The sequence below is a fragment of the Ambystoma mexicanum genome, chromosome 2q (genome assembly GCF_040938575.1).
Source record: "Ambystoma mexicanum isolate Mex_15411 chromosome 2q, UKY_AmexF1_1, whole genome shotgun sequence".
Lineage (NCBI taxonomy): Eukaryota > Metazoa > Chordata > Amphibia > Caudata > Ambystomatidae > Ambystoma > Ambystoma mexicanum.
In genome coordinates, this window is record NC_090924.1 from 1,479,850,030 (window position 1) to 1,479,864,763 (window position 14,734).

Genomic DNA, 14,734 nt, shown 5'->3' on the forward strand with positions numbered 1-14,734 from the left:
CACATAAGTCCAATGTAAGCCCAGCATCTGTACAACTTGCATAACCATCCTACAGAGTAAGAAGTGGCGTGTGCATGGTGGCCCGTGTTTACCCTCTGATTACCCACAATGCTCTTGATAATGTTCACAGTAATTGCCTGCAATACTTCACCTGAAGAATCCCAGTGGCCCCAGTCGGTACTGGATGCACACCACGATCACATGTTCATAGGCCGCTAATGCCGATCCTTGAACCATGGAGCCAGTTCCTGTGGTCAGTCCTCCACCATGGATCCACACCATCACCTGAGTGTGAGACACAGAACGCAGACTATGAGTATGTAACTGAACCTGATGGACGCACATCACCCTGAACAAAACATGCATATGTGTTAGGTGTGACAAAGAGCACCACAACCTCACTAAAGATCATGCAGGCACAGGCATGGAACGATACACACCGTGCATCCCCGCTACCCCAGACATTGGACCTAAAGACAAAGAGATGGTGTTTCCTTGACTTGACACCAGAGAGGAGTAAAGCGTGGACCATGCAATAATTGTGACCTGTGCAACTACTCTACTCAGAAATATCAGAGATAGAGAAAACATGGAAGAGGGATCATTGAAACATATGGCTTGGAATGCCACCAACCCAGAAACGAGAATCAATGGAGATGGAGAGTTATCAAGATACAGGAAGGGATTTGGCGTGCAGGGTGTGTAATCCTGCTGCCTGGTGTCTCATGACACAGTGATGTTTGCCCCTCACCAGGTGCACCAGGTGGAGGTTCAATCTGATCACAGCATGCCTTCGAGGAGCCTGAGGTGTATTCATGTTAATTAGGGAATCTAGGAAAGACCATTTGGGAGGGCTGGCAGTGTACCATAGTGGTACTGTTTGGTAATCTACATTCTGCAAAAAGATCCACTTTGTGATAGAAGTTAGAGAATTTACCTTTACTTCTGCACTCAATCTTTCCTTTGCTAGTTCTATAGAAGATGATTATCGGGGGGAATTTGAATATGTTTGCACATTTATTTGTCCATCATGGATATTAAGTTAAACAAAAACAAACCACCTATGTAATAAACTGAAACTAAATGTACTGTTCATGTAAAACCTTTCTAAGACCAATGGAACAGTCTTGCCAGCAATAGCTGCTATATATGTACACATGCACAGCATTTACATACCACCTGAAATAGTCATGGACGATGCACATGATGAAGCACCACTTAATGGAGTTCAGGCAATGGTATGGGATGCACTACGAAGGGCCTTCCCAGAAACCACTGATGCAGTGTAATATGAAAGATGATGACTCAGCAAGATTTATTATTAAAATGCAATAGAATTGGAGATCTGAGACGGGAGGGCCGTGGGATCAATCAATACCATTCTTCTATTTTATTGTAAAGAGGGGTTTGCCAAAGGAAGTGCAGAAGGCACTGTATAAGATCATGGGTATTGAGACAAAGGTGTGGCCGAAAATACAAAGTATAATAGTGCATCATTGTAAAAGGATTAAAGAGTGTGAGAGGGAAACAGTCCAAAGGCGTCAGGGGTAGGAGCGAAATTGGTGGAGAAAGAGTTGGCAAAGGTAGTAATCCAGGTGCCTGTATTGACGCCAGTACAGGTGGAAGGAACAGAGAGTACCCGGCAATTCGTGAGTACCACTATTGCAGCACTCTTGGCTTAAGAAGGACAAGGATAGTGGGGTGGGAGGCAACAGTACCCCGGCCCACAGTGGCAGCAAAGGGGACCCCAGCGAGGAAGAGGGGGATTTTGAGGAGGAAGAGGAGGATGGCTTGGACCCAGGGGAGGTGAGTTCGAACAGTTTTAGTGTTGGAATTGTTTAAGGTGGTGACATTTCACAGGGGAATGCAGGAGCAGGTCTGCAATGCGGCATAATTATGGGCTGCAGCATCAGGGCCAAGGGCCCCCAAGGGGCTCAAGGACTAGGGCACCCGCAACAGGGTCATGGATATCAGAATCAAGAGTGCTCACGGGGGCAATACCAAACCTATAATTAGCAGCCCCAAGCACCGGACACACAAGCACGGCATCTGCTACAACAACAGCAGGGCAGTGCTGCCCCGGTGAACAGGGTACCAGGTGGGGCTGCCGCTCCCTTTGGGGGAGCAGCAGTGGTAAGAGGGAGCCCCTTCTCGTTCCGTGGAACCAGCATGTTTCCTGATTAGGACAGCCCACAGAGAGGGCCATTCTTGTCGACGACTACCCACCCTGAAGCAGAACCTTTGGTGGGGGCGGAGATAGGAAACAAGCAGTTCATATTCATAGTGGACTCTGGTGAAACTAAATCATGTATCATGGAAGAAAACTTCCCACTATCAAGAAAATATCTTGACACACAGGGATTCTCTGGGGCTATTTCCAAGGTTCCATACACTGAGGAGTTAGATGTAAAGGTGCAAAGGAAGGTAGTAGGGGCACCCTTATTATATTCAGAGAGTTTCCCTGACAATTTACTGGGTAGGGACCTGCTCTGAAAGTTAAACATTACTATATTCTTTACAGATCATGGGATAGTATGTTCCATGCCTGGGATGTGTGCTGTAATGGCGATGTTGATAATACACACACTGACAAGAGAGGTGGTAACCCGCATGATTCCTGTAGACCCGGACGGACATATTTATTTATGATATTACAGTGCTTGTGAAGGCGGTTCTCCAGATTGCCAACCAGTGTTGGCGAGTGCCCACTGATTTCATCTTTCGTCCAGTGGTATCACCTGAGGTTGTGACAGAAACTATATCGCTGGATTTACAGGGGTTGTTGGTGTATGACAAGAGGGTTGTCCTATTGGGCATGGACAAGGATGGGTGTGAGTGGTGCACAGTGCTCTGTGTAGAACCAACAGTCCAGCTAAAGGAGATGACGGATGATGAATTGTTTGAAAATAACCGCAAAGAGGGGGAAATAATCCTAGAGATCTGCATCCCATGTGACATAATGATACAGTACCAAAGAGTACAGTGTCCCTTAATGGCAGCATTAACTCCATCTCCATTTTTTTGATGTAGATTTACAGCACGTGCTTTCACAGTTGTGTACTACAAATCCACATGATGTAGGATTATTGAAAGAGGTAACACCTGTGCGTTATAACCTTGAAGCCAGGTGCGGGGCTGTCCAGGGTAAGACAATATCCACTATCGAGAGAGGAGGAGGGGGGAATTAGAAAAACAATAGAGGCCCTACTGGACCAGCGGATTATCGTGCCTCCTACGTCCCACTGTAACACGGCAATATACCCTGTTAAAAAATCAACGGAGGGCATTTGGAAAAAGATTCAGGACTTGTGTCTCCTAAATGATGTGGTGCAGAAAGAATTTCCAGTCATTCCGAATTCTGCAACAGTTTTATGCAGCATCCCAAAAGAAGCCACGTATTTTACTGTAGTGGATTTGAAAAATGCATTCTTCTCAATTCCACTCCACCCGGAGTTGAGGTATCTCACAGTGTTTACACAGGGCCAGAGGCGGTTAGAACACACTGGATTACCTCAGGGGTACTACGAGAGCCCAAGCATATTTAACAGAATACTGCATGCCGATCTTGGGAATATTCAGGTGCCTAGCACGAATATCCAGTATGTGGACGATCTGCTAGTGTCTAGTGACAGTGAACAGCACTGCAGAAGGGACTCTATGGGCTTCCTACAATTGCTGGCCTATAAGGGGTACAAGGTCGACAAGGCCAAATTGCATTATTGCCAACAGGAAGTAATCTATTTTGGGAAGTTAATATCGGCAAACGGTAAGAGAATACTACCCGACAGGGCAGCATCCGTACGCGCCACCCCCAGACCCACCTCAGTTAAAGAGATACAGAAGTTTCCGGGCCTGTGTAATTACTATAGGGCTTGGATCCTAGATTATGCAGCGTACACAAAACCATTTCTACAGGCACTTTGGGAAGCACAAAATACAAAGGACCATAAATTACAATGGACGGCTGAGATGAGCAGACAGTTTGATAACTTAAAAGAAGTGATTAATTCAGCACCCGTACTGGCCACCCCAGATTATACACAGGAATTGTATTTATTTTCACATTCGGCTAGCCAGCTCATAACTGCTGTGTTAAAAAGCACAATGGGCCATAAGCCATTGATGGCAAGGGCAAATCAGGTGTCAACAAGCTTTTGTAGCTGCAGCTTTTGCAATAGAGAAAAGGGGTGTTCAGTAACATTGTATGTGGAACATTCTTTGTTTGCCATTCTACAAAGGTCAAAATTTACCCTGACTACGCAAAGGTGGTCGGCATATGAGGTCCTCATTTCTAAACTCCATATTCATATGGTTAGGTGTAAAACAGTGAATCCTGCCACCTTTTTAACAGACATGCCTACTACAGAGGACCTGACGGCGCAGTACTGTCACACATACGAGGAGGAGGAGGAGGATGACACTCCCAAAGCAAGGGTCTGTGCATTGACAGATGGTGAGATACTCTTTGTTGATGGGTCATCTACAATTGATCAGGAGGGTGGGCAGCGATGGACAGGGTCAGCGGTGGTAGGACTTGAGGAAGCGGAGTACAAGACGGTGGTTATGAAAAGGTTGCTTAAGCATTATGCTGCACAAGCGGCAGAGCTTGTGGTGCTCATCCAAGCTCTGAGAGCGTCACAAGGGTGCCATTTCACAATATATTCTGACTTGGCATACGTTACAACAAAGGTACACACCGGTCTATCCCACTGGAAGATGGGGGGTTTCAGAGGGCAGATGGAACCCCATTGCAGCATGCAGCACTGTTAGAAATGCTGATAGAAGCGTTACCACAGCCATCTGATATGGCAGTCTTTAAATGTGCCACCCACACTAATGGGACAGACGAAATATCAATGGGGAAAGCAGGCCGCCACCATGGCAGCCAAAATGGCGGCATATCTGCCAAATGAAATACTGACTGAATATGTTGTGACTGCCCCGCCAGCAAGCGACATGCACCTTACACAGCGTTGCCTATTTCCCAGATTATCGAGCTACAAGGAAGGACACCTGAAAAGGAGAAAGAGTTGTGGTTATGAAGAGGTTGCAAGCAATCCCATAAAGATCTGTCATGGAGGCCAGAGACCCCTGGGAAGACAGTAATTTCACAGGAGCTTCTAGCAGTATCCTTCAAACAATTACATTATCCATCCTACAGTTTCGAAGCAGCAGATAGCTACAGACATACAGGAGGACTGGTTTATACCAAACATCCAGGAAACCATTAAAGAAATGGTCATACATTGCACCATATGTTAAGGTTTCAGTACAGGGATGACACTACGGATGTTGCAGGGCTATTGCCCGGCCCTATTGGGCCATTCCGTAAATTACACATAGATCATGCTGATATGGGTGAGCCAAGTGTGCTGTGAGGTTTTTAGTGCAGGAAGTATTCCCACGATGAGGTGTGTGTGAGATTTTAAGGTCAGACAATGGCAAACATTTCTTCAATGCATTATTTCAACACGTTACAGCACTGCTTGGCATCAAGCACCGGATGTGTTTGATTTATCACCCACAGGCAAATGGAATTGTGGAGAGAATAAATGGGCTCCTTAAAAGTAAATTACCCAAACTGTGTACCACGTTGATGAAGAACTGGGTGCACTGTTTGCCCTTGGCCCTTTTCAGTTTAGCCACGCAGCCAAGCAAAGACCACCATTTGTCACCTCACGAAGTGGTCACTGGCCAGCATATGCACACTCCCATATCCCCGGTAAGAATGGCTTCTGACGCACATAGGGCTGCAGCGGTGCTACGGGAGGAGTTCAAAGAATATTTGACTACACTAACTCAGGCCATTAAATGTGTCTCCCGACAGATTGCACCTCCCAGGATTGTGACGACAGAGGCGCCAGATGCTGAGACTACTACGGTGTCAGATTCCAAGCCTATGACCACACGGCCACTGCTGCATGGGGACTTTATATACACCCACAATTTCATACGCAGATGGAATAACCCTTGGTTCCAAGGCCCAACGAGGTGGTGTTTTGTACTCCCCTCGCAGTAAAAGTAAAGGAATTATTCTACTGGGTCAACCTCTCTGACATTCGGAGGGCACCTCCAGAGAACAAACTGGTGCATCAGTTATCTTGAAATGTGGGGTTACAGTACTTGTACCCCGACTATCTCACCAGCATGTCCAGAGGCGATGCGGGTGTGGTGGCAAGATCAAGTTGCAGGCCAAAGCTCAGCTGCTAGCTCTGTATTTTTCTTTTTTCTGGGAGCGCTTTCATTCTTTCTCTTTCTCTCTCTCTATCTCTCTTTATTTCTCTTGATCTCTTTTCTCTTTCCTTCTCTCTCTCCCTCTCTCCCTCTCTCTCTCATTTCTTCTTCTTTTGTGTACAATGTACATCTTGTACGTTACTCCCTTTTCTTGGTCTTGTGTGTCTGTGTGTTCTATTTCTGGAAAGAAGATGGGCGCATCTAATGTAGCGCAGACACACGATTGAGAGAATATGGACCTATATCTATTATTGTGGATCAGTTATTGCTGGAGGACTCAGTGTGATATTGCTAGTACTGTTGGCAGTGTATTGGGGGAGGGTATCACAGGAGGCGGTCCTACAAAGGGGGGATGGGGAAAATAGGATTGTATATTACCCAAATGCAATGAAACATATACATGTTAATAATATGAGTGGATTTACATATATTAGCACTAATGTGAACACTAATAATAATAATGGAAATGCATTTAAAGACACTAATATGCAGGATACATCAGTGGGGGAAGGAGAGAATAGGTTGTTTACAACAAGTAGGGGATTATCTACCACCATGAAATGGTATAATGTTATTTCTGATAGTACTGCTAAAGCGGCCATCCCTGAGAACGTGTATAGAAGAATAAAAAGAGAAGTAGGACAAAAATATGACATATATCAAGGGCTGGGTTTTGATGTGATTGAGGATATTCATCACCTTGAGTTCACTAACTCATGGTACTCTGATATGAGGTATCCGGCCATATTTTCAAAACATATTTTCGAATGACCATCATGTCGAAAGAAATGTTTTTTTTGGGTTTCGTTAGTAAAAAAAAAGTGTAAATTAAATAAAACAGGGGTTTGGGGGGGGATAACCCCCCCCCAATTAAAAAACAAAAAACATTCAAAAACAAAAAGAATTGCACAAATTTGGTGTCGAGAAAATGGCATTCGAAAATATGGGTTTCAAAACTATCACTATAAACCCTGATATGAGTGGTGTGGTGAGAAACGATGTGAATGGGAGTTGTTATGTGTGTTCACTCATTCACTTATTCCACACACCTCAGGGGCTCCCAAGGTGTTAGTACCGCAAGTAGTCCCAATTATAGAGGCACAATGCCTAGTGCATCTTGCGCTATGCAGAATAAAAGAAACGTTCCAGGCACACAGTGTGCAAATGCAAATGGTGGGCTCAGATTTTGCAAAGTGCAATGAAGACCCAAAAAACATGTAGTGTGTGGAGCTACCCTATCTGATGGTGATAGGGCGGAAACATGTCAATAACAACTGGCAGGACATCACACTACCTTGCTTGGCAGAAGGACTGGTAACATATAGCAAGGAAAGGATAGCTTTCTCTGCGCAAATCTGGACAGAGCATATCACAAAGCTGATGTGCATTGCAACAATGGAAAAGCAGGTGCAAGTGCACAAGAAAGACGAATATAGACTCTGTTTCCACAGCAAGGGCACAGTCTTTGTCGGCACAAATGAACACTGCAATAAAACTCTCTTGATCACAGACATTAAACAAGGAACGGTGGCGCTGATTGATTACTACTGTGTCTGCAGCCGACAAGCTTACTTACACCTCCGCCATCATGGAGGAGCTGTTGTTCGCTGGCCACAATGCACTCATAGCTATTAGTAATCCCAGAAGAACACATGAAGTACTGCCTGCAGAGAGGCCGAGTTTCCCCACAGTGGAAAATGAAGATAAGAGTGTGGTACCCACACAAGAGCCCCACAACCGGCTAGGAAAAGGACAGCTCCAACAACTGCAGGGGATGAAAAGATTGAATTACATATCCAAAGACTCTTCCACATTGCTTGCTGAAATACCAGAAGAATAGAAGCTTTTCGGCTCAGCAGAATCCTTTTTTGCACCTTTACTCCTGCCGGGAGTGCAGGCTGCAGCTAATGACAAATGGTTGAAAATAGTGAGGTGGGAACTGGTCCAGCTCGCGAACGACACAGAGAATGGGTTCAACGTGATCAAGGTTGAGTTGCAGGCAATGAGACTTATGACAATGCAAAATCACTACGTGCGTGCTGGACATGGTAACTGCTTTGGAAGGTGGGGTTTGCAAACAATTTGGCGATTCCTGCTGTACATTCGTGTCTACGGGGGACGTGGAGAAAGCATCATTATACCACATCATTGCAGCTGTCCATGGCCTGGGTGTTCGCATGAAGAGGAGGGAGGAATACAGGACAGTGATTGGCTGACTGTGGCTTTTAACTGGCCCTGTCGTGGCTAGGAGGAGCAATCATGAAGATGTTAATGGCCATCATTATGATGATCCTGGTCATTTTCTGCACTTGTCAGCTGGTCCTTCGATGCTGTGCCACTGTGGCACTTGATAGCACAAGAATGATGATATCAATTGGGGTTCCAAAAGCAGCTTGCAAAACTAAATTTTTTGAAGTACAAACTAATGTCCCACAAGGTGGCCCAAAGTATGAAATGTTCTGCATCCTGTATGGAGATGAAGTTAAACCTCTATACCACACGATCATTTCCCCACCCCCTGACCCAGAAAATTACACAGAGGTTTTGATGGACTAGCGGGGGAGGGAGGATGTATTTATATGACTTGTTAACCTGAAGAGCATGCATGTGGGGGAGAGTTTGCATTCAGTGTGTAGGGCTTTCGTGCCAATAAAGGGGACTCAGCCACATGTGGATGCAGAGACGGGGGAGCGGGAGCGCAGAAGCATTCCAGAATTCGTTACTGTAAAGGTAACAAAAGGGGGAATGTTGGGAAGGGGACAGCCCTGTCCCCCTAGGCACTTTAAAGTGAGGCAAGATGCATTTGCGCCACTGTGATGGTCCAGGGGGTAGGGGGAACAGTGAATGGGACGCCTACCTGTTTAACAGGACCCCATTTTAATATAATCAAATATAGTCTAATTACATGGTGTGGCCCAAGGTGCGAGCAGCATCACTAGCCAACCCCCAAAATGTCTATTCATTGTTCCAAAAGGGTTGCAAAGATGTGTTTTTACCCAAGAGGAATGTGCCCTACATGGCTGTATGCACAGACCAGCGCCTGGTGTGTATGTTATCTCACACTGCCAAAGTATGACCCAGCTCACTCCTGGGTGACCACGAGTTATAGTCCATATAACTGACTAAACCCTAAGATCCCCAAATTCCATGGCACCAGGTGCCCTTTGATCACCAACCCCAAAAATAGTACTGAAATGTTCAAAGAGGATGGACAGGGCATATCATTGAAGCAACAATCGTGTCTACATTCTAGTTCAAAACAAGGGTGGAGACCTTGGAGCCGGATGGCACGGAGTGGAGGGAGTGAAATGTGTGTATGACGGTTAGAGTGCCCCATAAGCTCCTGTGTGTCCATCTTAAGGCCTGCCAAGTACACAGTATGAGTGATAAAACAAGCTGTATAGTAGGAGTAGAATTAATTTGTTTTATGACCTTTGACGTGGGACGAAGATGAGCCCGCAGCACCTACATGGAAGACGGACGGACTGGGCTGGGACCAATAGACTGGCAACCCTTATGGATAAAGGTGGTACATGTATAGGGTCCATTCAATCAGGCACGCATGTCTTTACTGTATGTTGTTGCATCATCATGACACTGTGTACTTTTAAAGGTTTCTTTCTGCCTGTGCCTCTCTTTGGCAGAACGTTCTTAGCAGCCGAGTTCTTTGCTTCTGCTCTCATCTGTGTGTGAGATTAAAACTTGTTATCCTTACAGTATTGACTTGGGCCTTTCTTCCCTAGCCGGTTGTATTCTCTTTGGTGTGAGCGTTCAGGGGCATACCTTCAATATATACAGTGTTTACATAACACCTGAAATAGTTTTTCCAGCAATAGCAGATATATATGTACAGAGATTACAAAACACCTGAAACAATCTTGCAAAAAATGGTGGCTGGCACGTGAGCCCTGGTTCCACACTAATGCACTTTCTAAATACTTATAATGTGTAAGGAATGTTACACCGAACAGCTGACCCTACCAGGGGTGGACTTCACCACTGCAAGCTGTGATAGAAGCCTCACTGAAAAAATCATGGATTAGGAGAATCGTACTTGCCAATTGTTACCCTACATGCAAACCGTAATTCTATTGTCCTACAAATTATTGCTTTTTCTCAAAAATAAAGTTCTAGTTTATAAATGTCACCACCAGGGAAAATAATGAACACTTTTATAGTAAGCAGGAAACAGCCTTACTAATATAGGTCTTGAGAAAGCACGTCAGTGCGGAACAAGCCCCCCCCCCGCAATCCTCCCACTGAACCTCTTTCCTAATATCGAGGGCATCAGACAATCCATTAGCAGTTCCATATCCACTGTGTGCCCTCTCTGGGGGGCACTAATGGGGGGTGGGATGCCAGGGATGTGCATCTCAGAAAAGATGGGCCTATAAGTAGACGTACGCTTCGTCTCTTAATGATCTCCACTAACAACATACCTCTTAGAGCAGTAATGCGTCAGAGTGACGTCATACTACGTGGCAATAGTACAAAACCTATTAAGGGTCGGGATTGGTTAAGGGAGACATCTAAGTATACTTTTTTATAAGAGCAAGGATTTTTATTGGCTGTCCATTATCAGATGAACAACGTATGCCTACCTCTATAAAACATGTAATTTCAGAAATATTAGATACACAATTTCTCATTGGTCTTCAAGCTATAAGGTCCTTTATTATATGGACTGAAAAAATTGTTTTGCACGCTTGTGCCGTGTCTGGAACATTCGGTTCATTTAGCAGCACGTGCAAGGAGATGGGGCATGAAACTACCCCACCACCTAATTAGCCCAGCATCTCTCATCGCCCATGCATTCTGCCATGAAATAGGGGGTCATTCCGAGATTGGAGGTAGTCATGGCGCTATTTGCGCCATGACTGCCTCCAGTAACGGGACTGAGTCTGGTGTGGTCCAATGGGGACTTACCGGTCTAGTCCGACCCTGGCGGGACCAGTAAGTCCCCATTGCACCAACCATTCCACTTGTAATTGGGTGGTAGGGGACCATTCCACTTGTAATTGGGCGGTAGGGGATTACCGGCACCGGTCTCCTTACCTGTGGCCGGTATCCCCTTCCGCCCACCTTGGAATGACCCCCAATGGTCTTTATACTTGGCCTTGTAGAGTAGCCTCATCTTTGGGAATGCACGGGAGTGAGGGCATTCGCTATCATGTCTGGGACTTCAAGTTCGAACTCTATTTCCATCTTTGGCTCACATGACAGGAGACCACGTTTGGTCCATTTTGTGGATTTTAAATGCTCTAAATGAATAAAACTTGGCATCCTTGGTGTTCTTTCTTTGCACCTTAACAAGGGAAGATTCATCCTATGCACACTCGCTCCTTTCCAGAATAGATAGCTGACCTTGGTTGCTTCAGTCTACTCTAGGCCAGACTACCTCGCTTTGCAGCTCCACGAGCCGATTATTCTTGCTGCAACACAGTTTTCCATTCCCGCTTCATGGGTTCTGGCGTACTAAATTCATGATACCAATGTCTAGTTACTGTACAATGGCGGCTTCGCACGCATTCTATTCACTACTCATAGTCAGCTTCTATGTTGACTTAGTCTACCTTGCGTTTCATCACTGTACATTTATCGAACAGTTGTTTTCCGCAGCACTTCGTGCACGTGTAATCTTCCTCTTTTATATTTGAATGTTCACTTGATTCTTCACTTCGTCATTAACTTCTTTAGGATGTATACATCATCTTCAGTCAGCACCTTGGGACGTCGTGCATACTTTTCATGATGTCACTAGTTCCTTTTCTTTGCTCTTTCTCATATTCCTTCGGGAAGCTCCTCCGGCAGGTTGTCATCACTTCGGGGATACCTTCGATAAGGTTCTCTCAATGGGTACCTTCTGCCAAACACTTGTGGCAGTATTTGAACAACGGCTGGTGTCAAACACGGCACAGTCTCATGTCTCCAATATAGGAGAGGAAGGGGTGCAGGCTCTCCTGCAGAGGAATACAGCTGCTCATCTACATTGGGGACACTGTGCGGGGTCAGGGTCGGACTGGGCCATAGTATTGTCTCGGGCACCAAGGAAAAAGTGGCCCACAGTTGTAAATGGCTATTCATTCCTTTTGTGACACTGTTTGAATAGTATAGAGGGAGTTTTTAAATTAAAATGTGATGCAAATTGCGCATTTTAAACAATATTTATTCAGCATCAGTGGTCAAAACTATTAGCTGCACAGTGAAGTAACTCATCAAACTGGCCGACATTTGCCAATAAAGTGGCCCACTTTGACCAAAAGAACTGGCCCACACCACATTTTGCATTTTTAGTTCGGCCGTGGGCTTATTGCCCTATAGGCCAGTCAAAGCCTGCGCTGGGTCCCCCATACCTGTCCCAGGACCCTGACAACATGCATACAAATGTCTGTATCTCAGGTAAAACTCGGAACAATCTGTGTGTTAACCCCGTAAACCGTTCCTGCACCCTGCTACACTGCATATGCACACTCTTAAGTTAGATCGGAACCCTGGCTGTGTACACGCACCCCTAAATCCAATATGCAATCTCACCTCTGCACAGTGAATCCTATGCACAGGTGTCTGTATGCCTGCCTTCGGTTGGAAGATAGAATGAGGGCTTTGCATGGCCATTTCCCCAATGACAGGTTGCGTGGTCGCATCCATGAATGCGTCCCGTTACGTGCATTTGTGGGCGTGCGATGGACTGCCTGCAGGCCATCCCTCGTAAAGCAGCCACCTTCCCTGGTTCTTCCTCATTTCCGAGTTCCGCCTCCACCCTACCCTCTGCGCAAGTCACGCCCACATTCTGCATGGTGTCTCGCGCAAGCCACTCAGCCTCTCTCAGAGACGTGCCGACCCTGCAAGAAGTTCCTGCAAAGTACGTAAAATTACCACACAGTCGATTCCATGAATCGACAAATGGGATTTCGCACATGGTTTGGCAGGCAAAGTCCCTATTTTCCGTGCAGAATATTCCATGAATCAGGTCCTTAATGTTTTGCACTGGTGCAAATGCTTATTAGTCTGGCCTATTTCAAGTGATAAAAGAGAACCCTTGGAGGCAGCGCCCATCAATCAGATTATTCCAAATCCAATCTGGTCTGAATCTCACAATCCAAGCTCCGGTCTGGAAGAACACAAGCAGCAGATGCATTGGCAGCCATTTCTCCCTTCCGCTCTCCGTCCCTCCCATGTCTCACCCTTTTGCTCCCAGTTAACTGATTTTTGGGCGCAGTGCTGCCCGGGCCTTGTCTCACCGCACAAGCCTTCCTAGAAATGGAGGAAGTGCACCTTTTACCAGGGGGGTAAGTTCTTGGTCACCCATTAATTGGCTACCACACCCTTCCTGAACCACCTGAAAAACTGCAGGAGGCTGACCCAGCACCAACGGGGTGATATCCACTCAGAAAGGTCCGGAACCATTACAGGCAACCTCCCAGTGTGTCTGGGTTCTAGAGTCCATGTCCCAGAGAACACGCACATGGGTGATGCTGCCTGACACCTTGGGACGGGCTGCCTAGTGCCTGGCACATGATTAGCCATGGAGATGTGTTGGAGCAGGCAAGGTTCACTAGTGGGCTACATTTCCTGAAGCACCACCCTATCAACATTGTTATGGTTGTTATTGGTTATTTATAACGCGCTTAATACCCGGAGGTTCCAGTGATCGCACCTGTGCAGCTCTGTGTCATCTTGCCTCCATTGAACATGCTGATGTGTTGTTGTGGTGCCATCATGTCAGAATACTGGGGGCCATAGAGTGTGTGAGCTAAAGAGCACAACCAGAAAACCTTTTGAGGCTTTAGACAAAAACGCCTGGCTACAAAACCCTAATGATGTCCTCATTTGGACCCATTACTACATATCCCTAAACCCCTTGCGGCCCACCATGCTGCTGGGGATTGTACTTGAACCACTCCCTGCCTGTGCTCAAGAACTGAGGATTGACATCTCTGGTGTGAGCAGCAGAACAGGCCACTCTCTGATCTCTGCCCTGGGCTCCCAGTGAGAACACAAAGGCTGTATTTGCTCCTGGGTGAACAGGAGCTTTTTACTAACAGCCACTGAGATTTTCATCATGGCTCCAGGTGCCAGTGATAAGTCAATTTAACTTATCCAGGGTCTTCAGGATTCCATAGTTGCTAGAGTGTGTCGGCACATTGCAGATCACTTGAAAGGGAAGACAATCAAAAGGACTATTTTACTTATGTGCTTGTGATCCAAAGACTAATCAGGTCATATATGAATAGCAGAAAGTCCTGGTTACCTTGCAAACAAAGTTTTTGGGTGAATCTGAAAAATACAAAGATTCTCACGCTGAATGCAGTGTTTCAAACTGTGTGTCTTTATTCTCCATAGCGTGGACACATGGGGACTCATTACGACCCTGGCAGAATGGGTTAACGGGTGCCACTAATGGTGGCGGACCCGTTAAACCCATTCCGCCTCATTATGAGGTTCCCTCGCGGGACCCGATGTGGATGTCTGGTTTTACCAGACGTCCTTACCGGGTCCT

General features: G+C 46.0%; 1 protein-coding gene across 1 annotated transcript in view; it reads right to left on the bottom strand.

Moving 5' to 3' along the window:
• LOC138570297 (cocaine esterase-like) overlaps positions 1–14,734 on the bottom strand; it is a 955,042-nt gene that overhangs the window by 816,089 nt on the left and 124,219 nt on the right. The window contains exon 4 of the mRNA XM_069649071.1: positions 152–285. Coding sequence (XP_069505172.1) covers positions 152–285 — 134 coding nt within the window. The remainder of the gene's footprint in view (positions 1–151; positions 286–14,734) is intronic.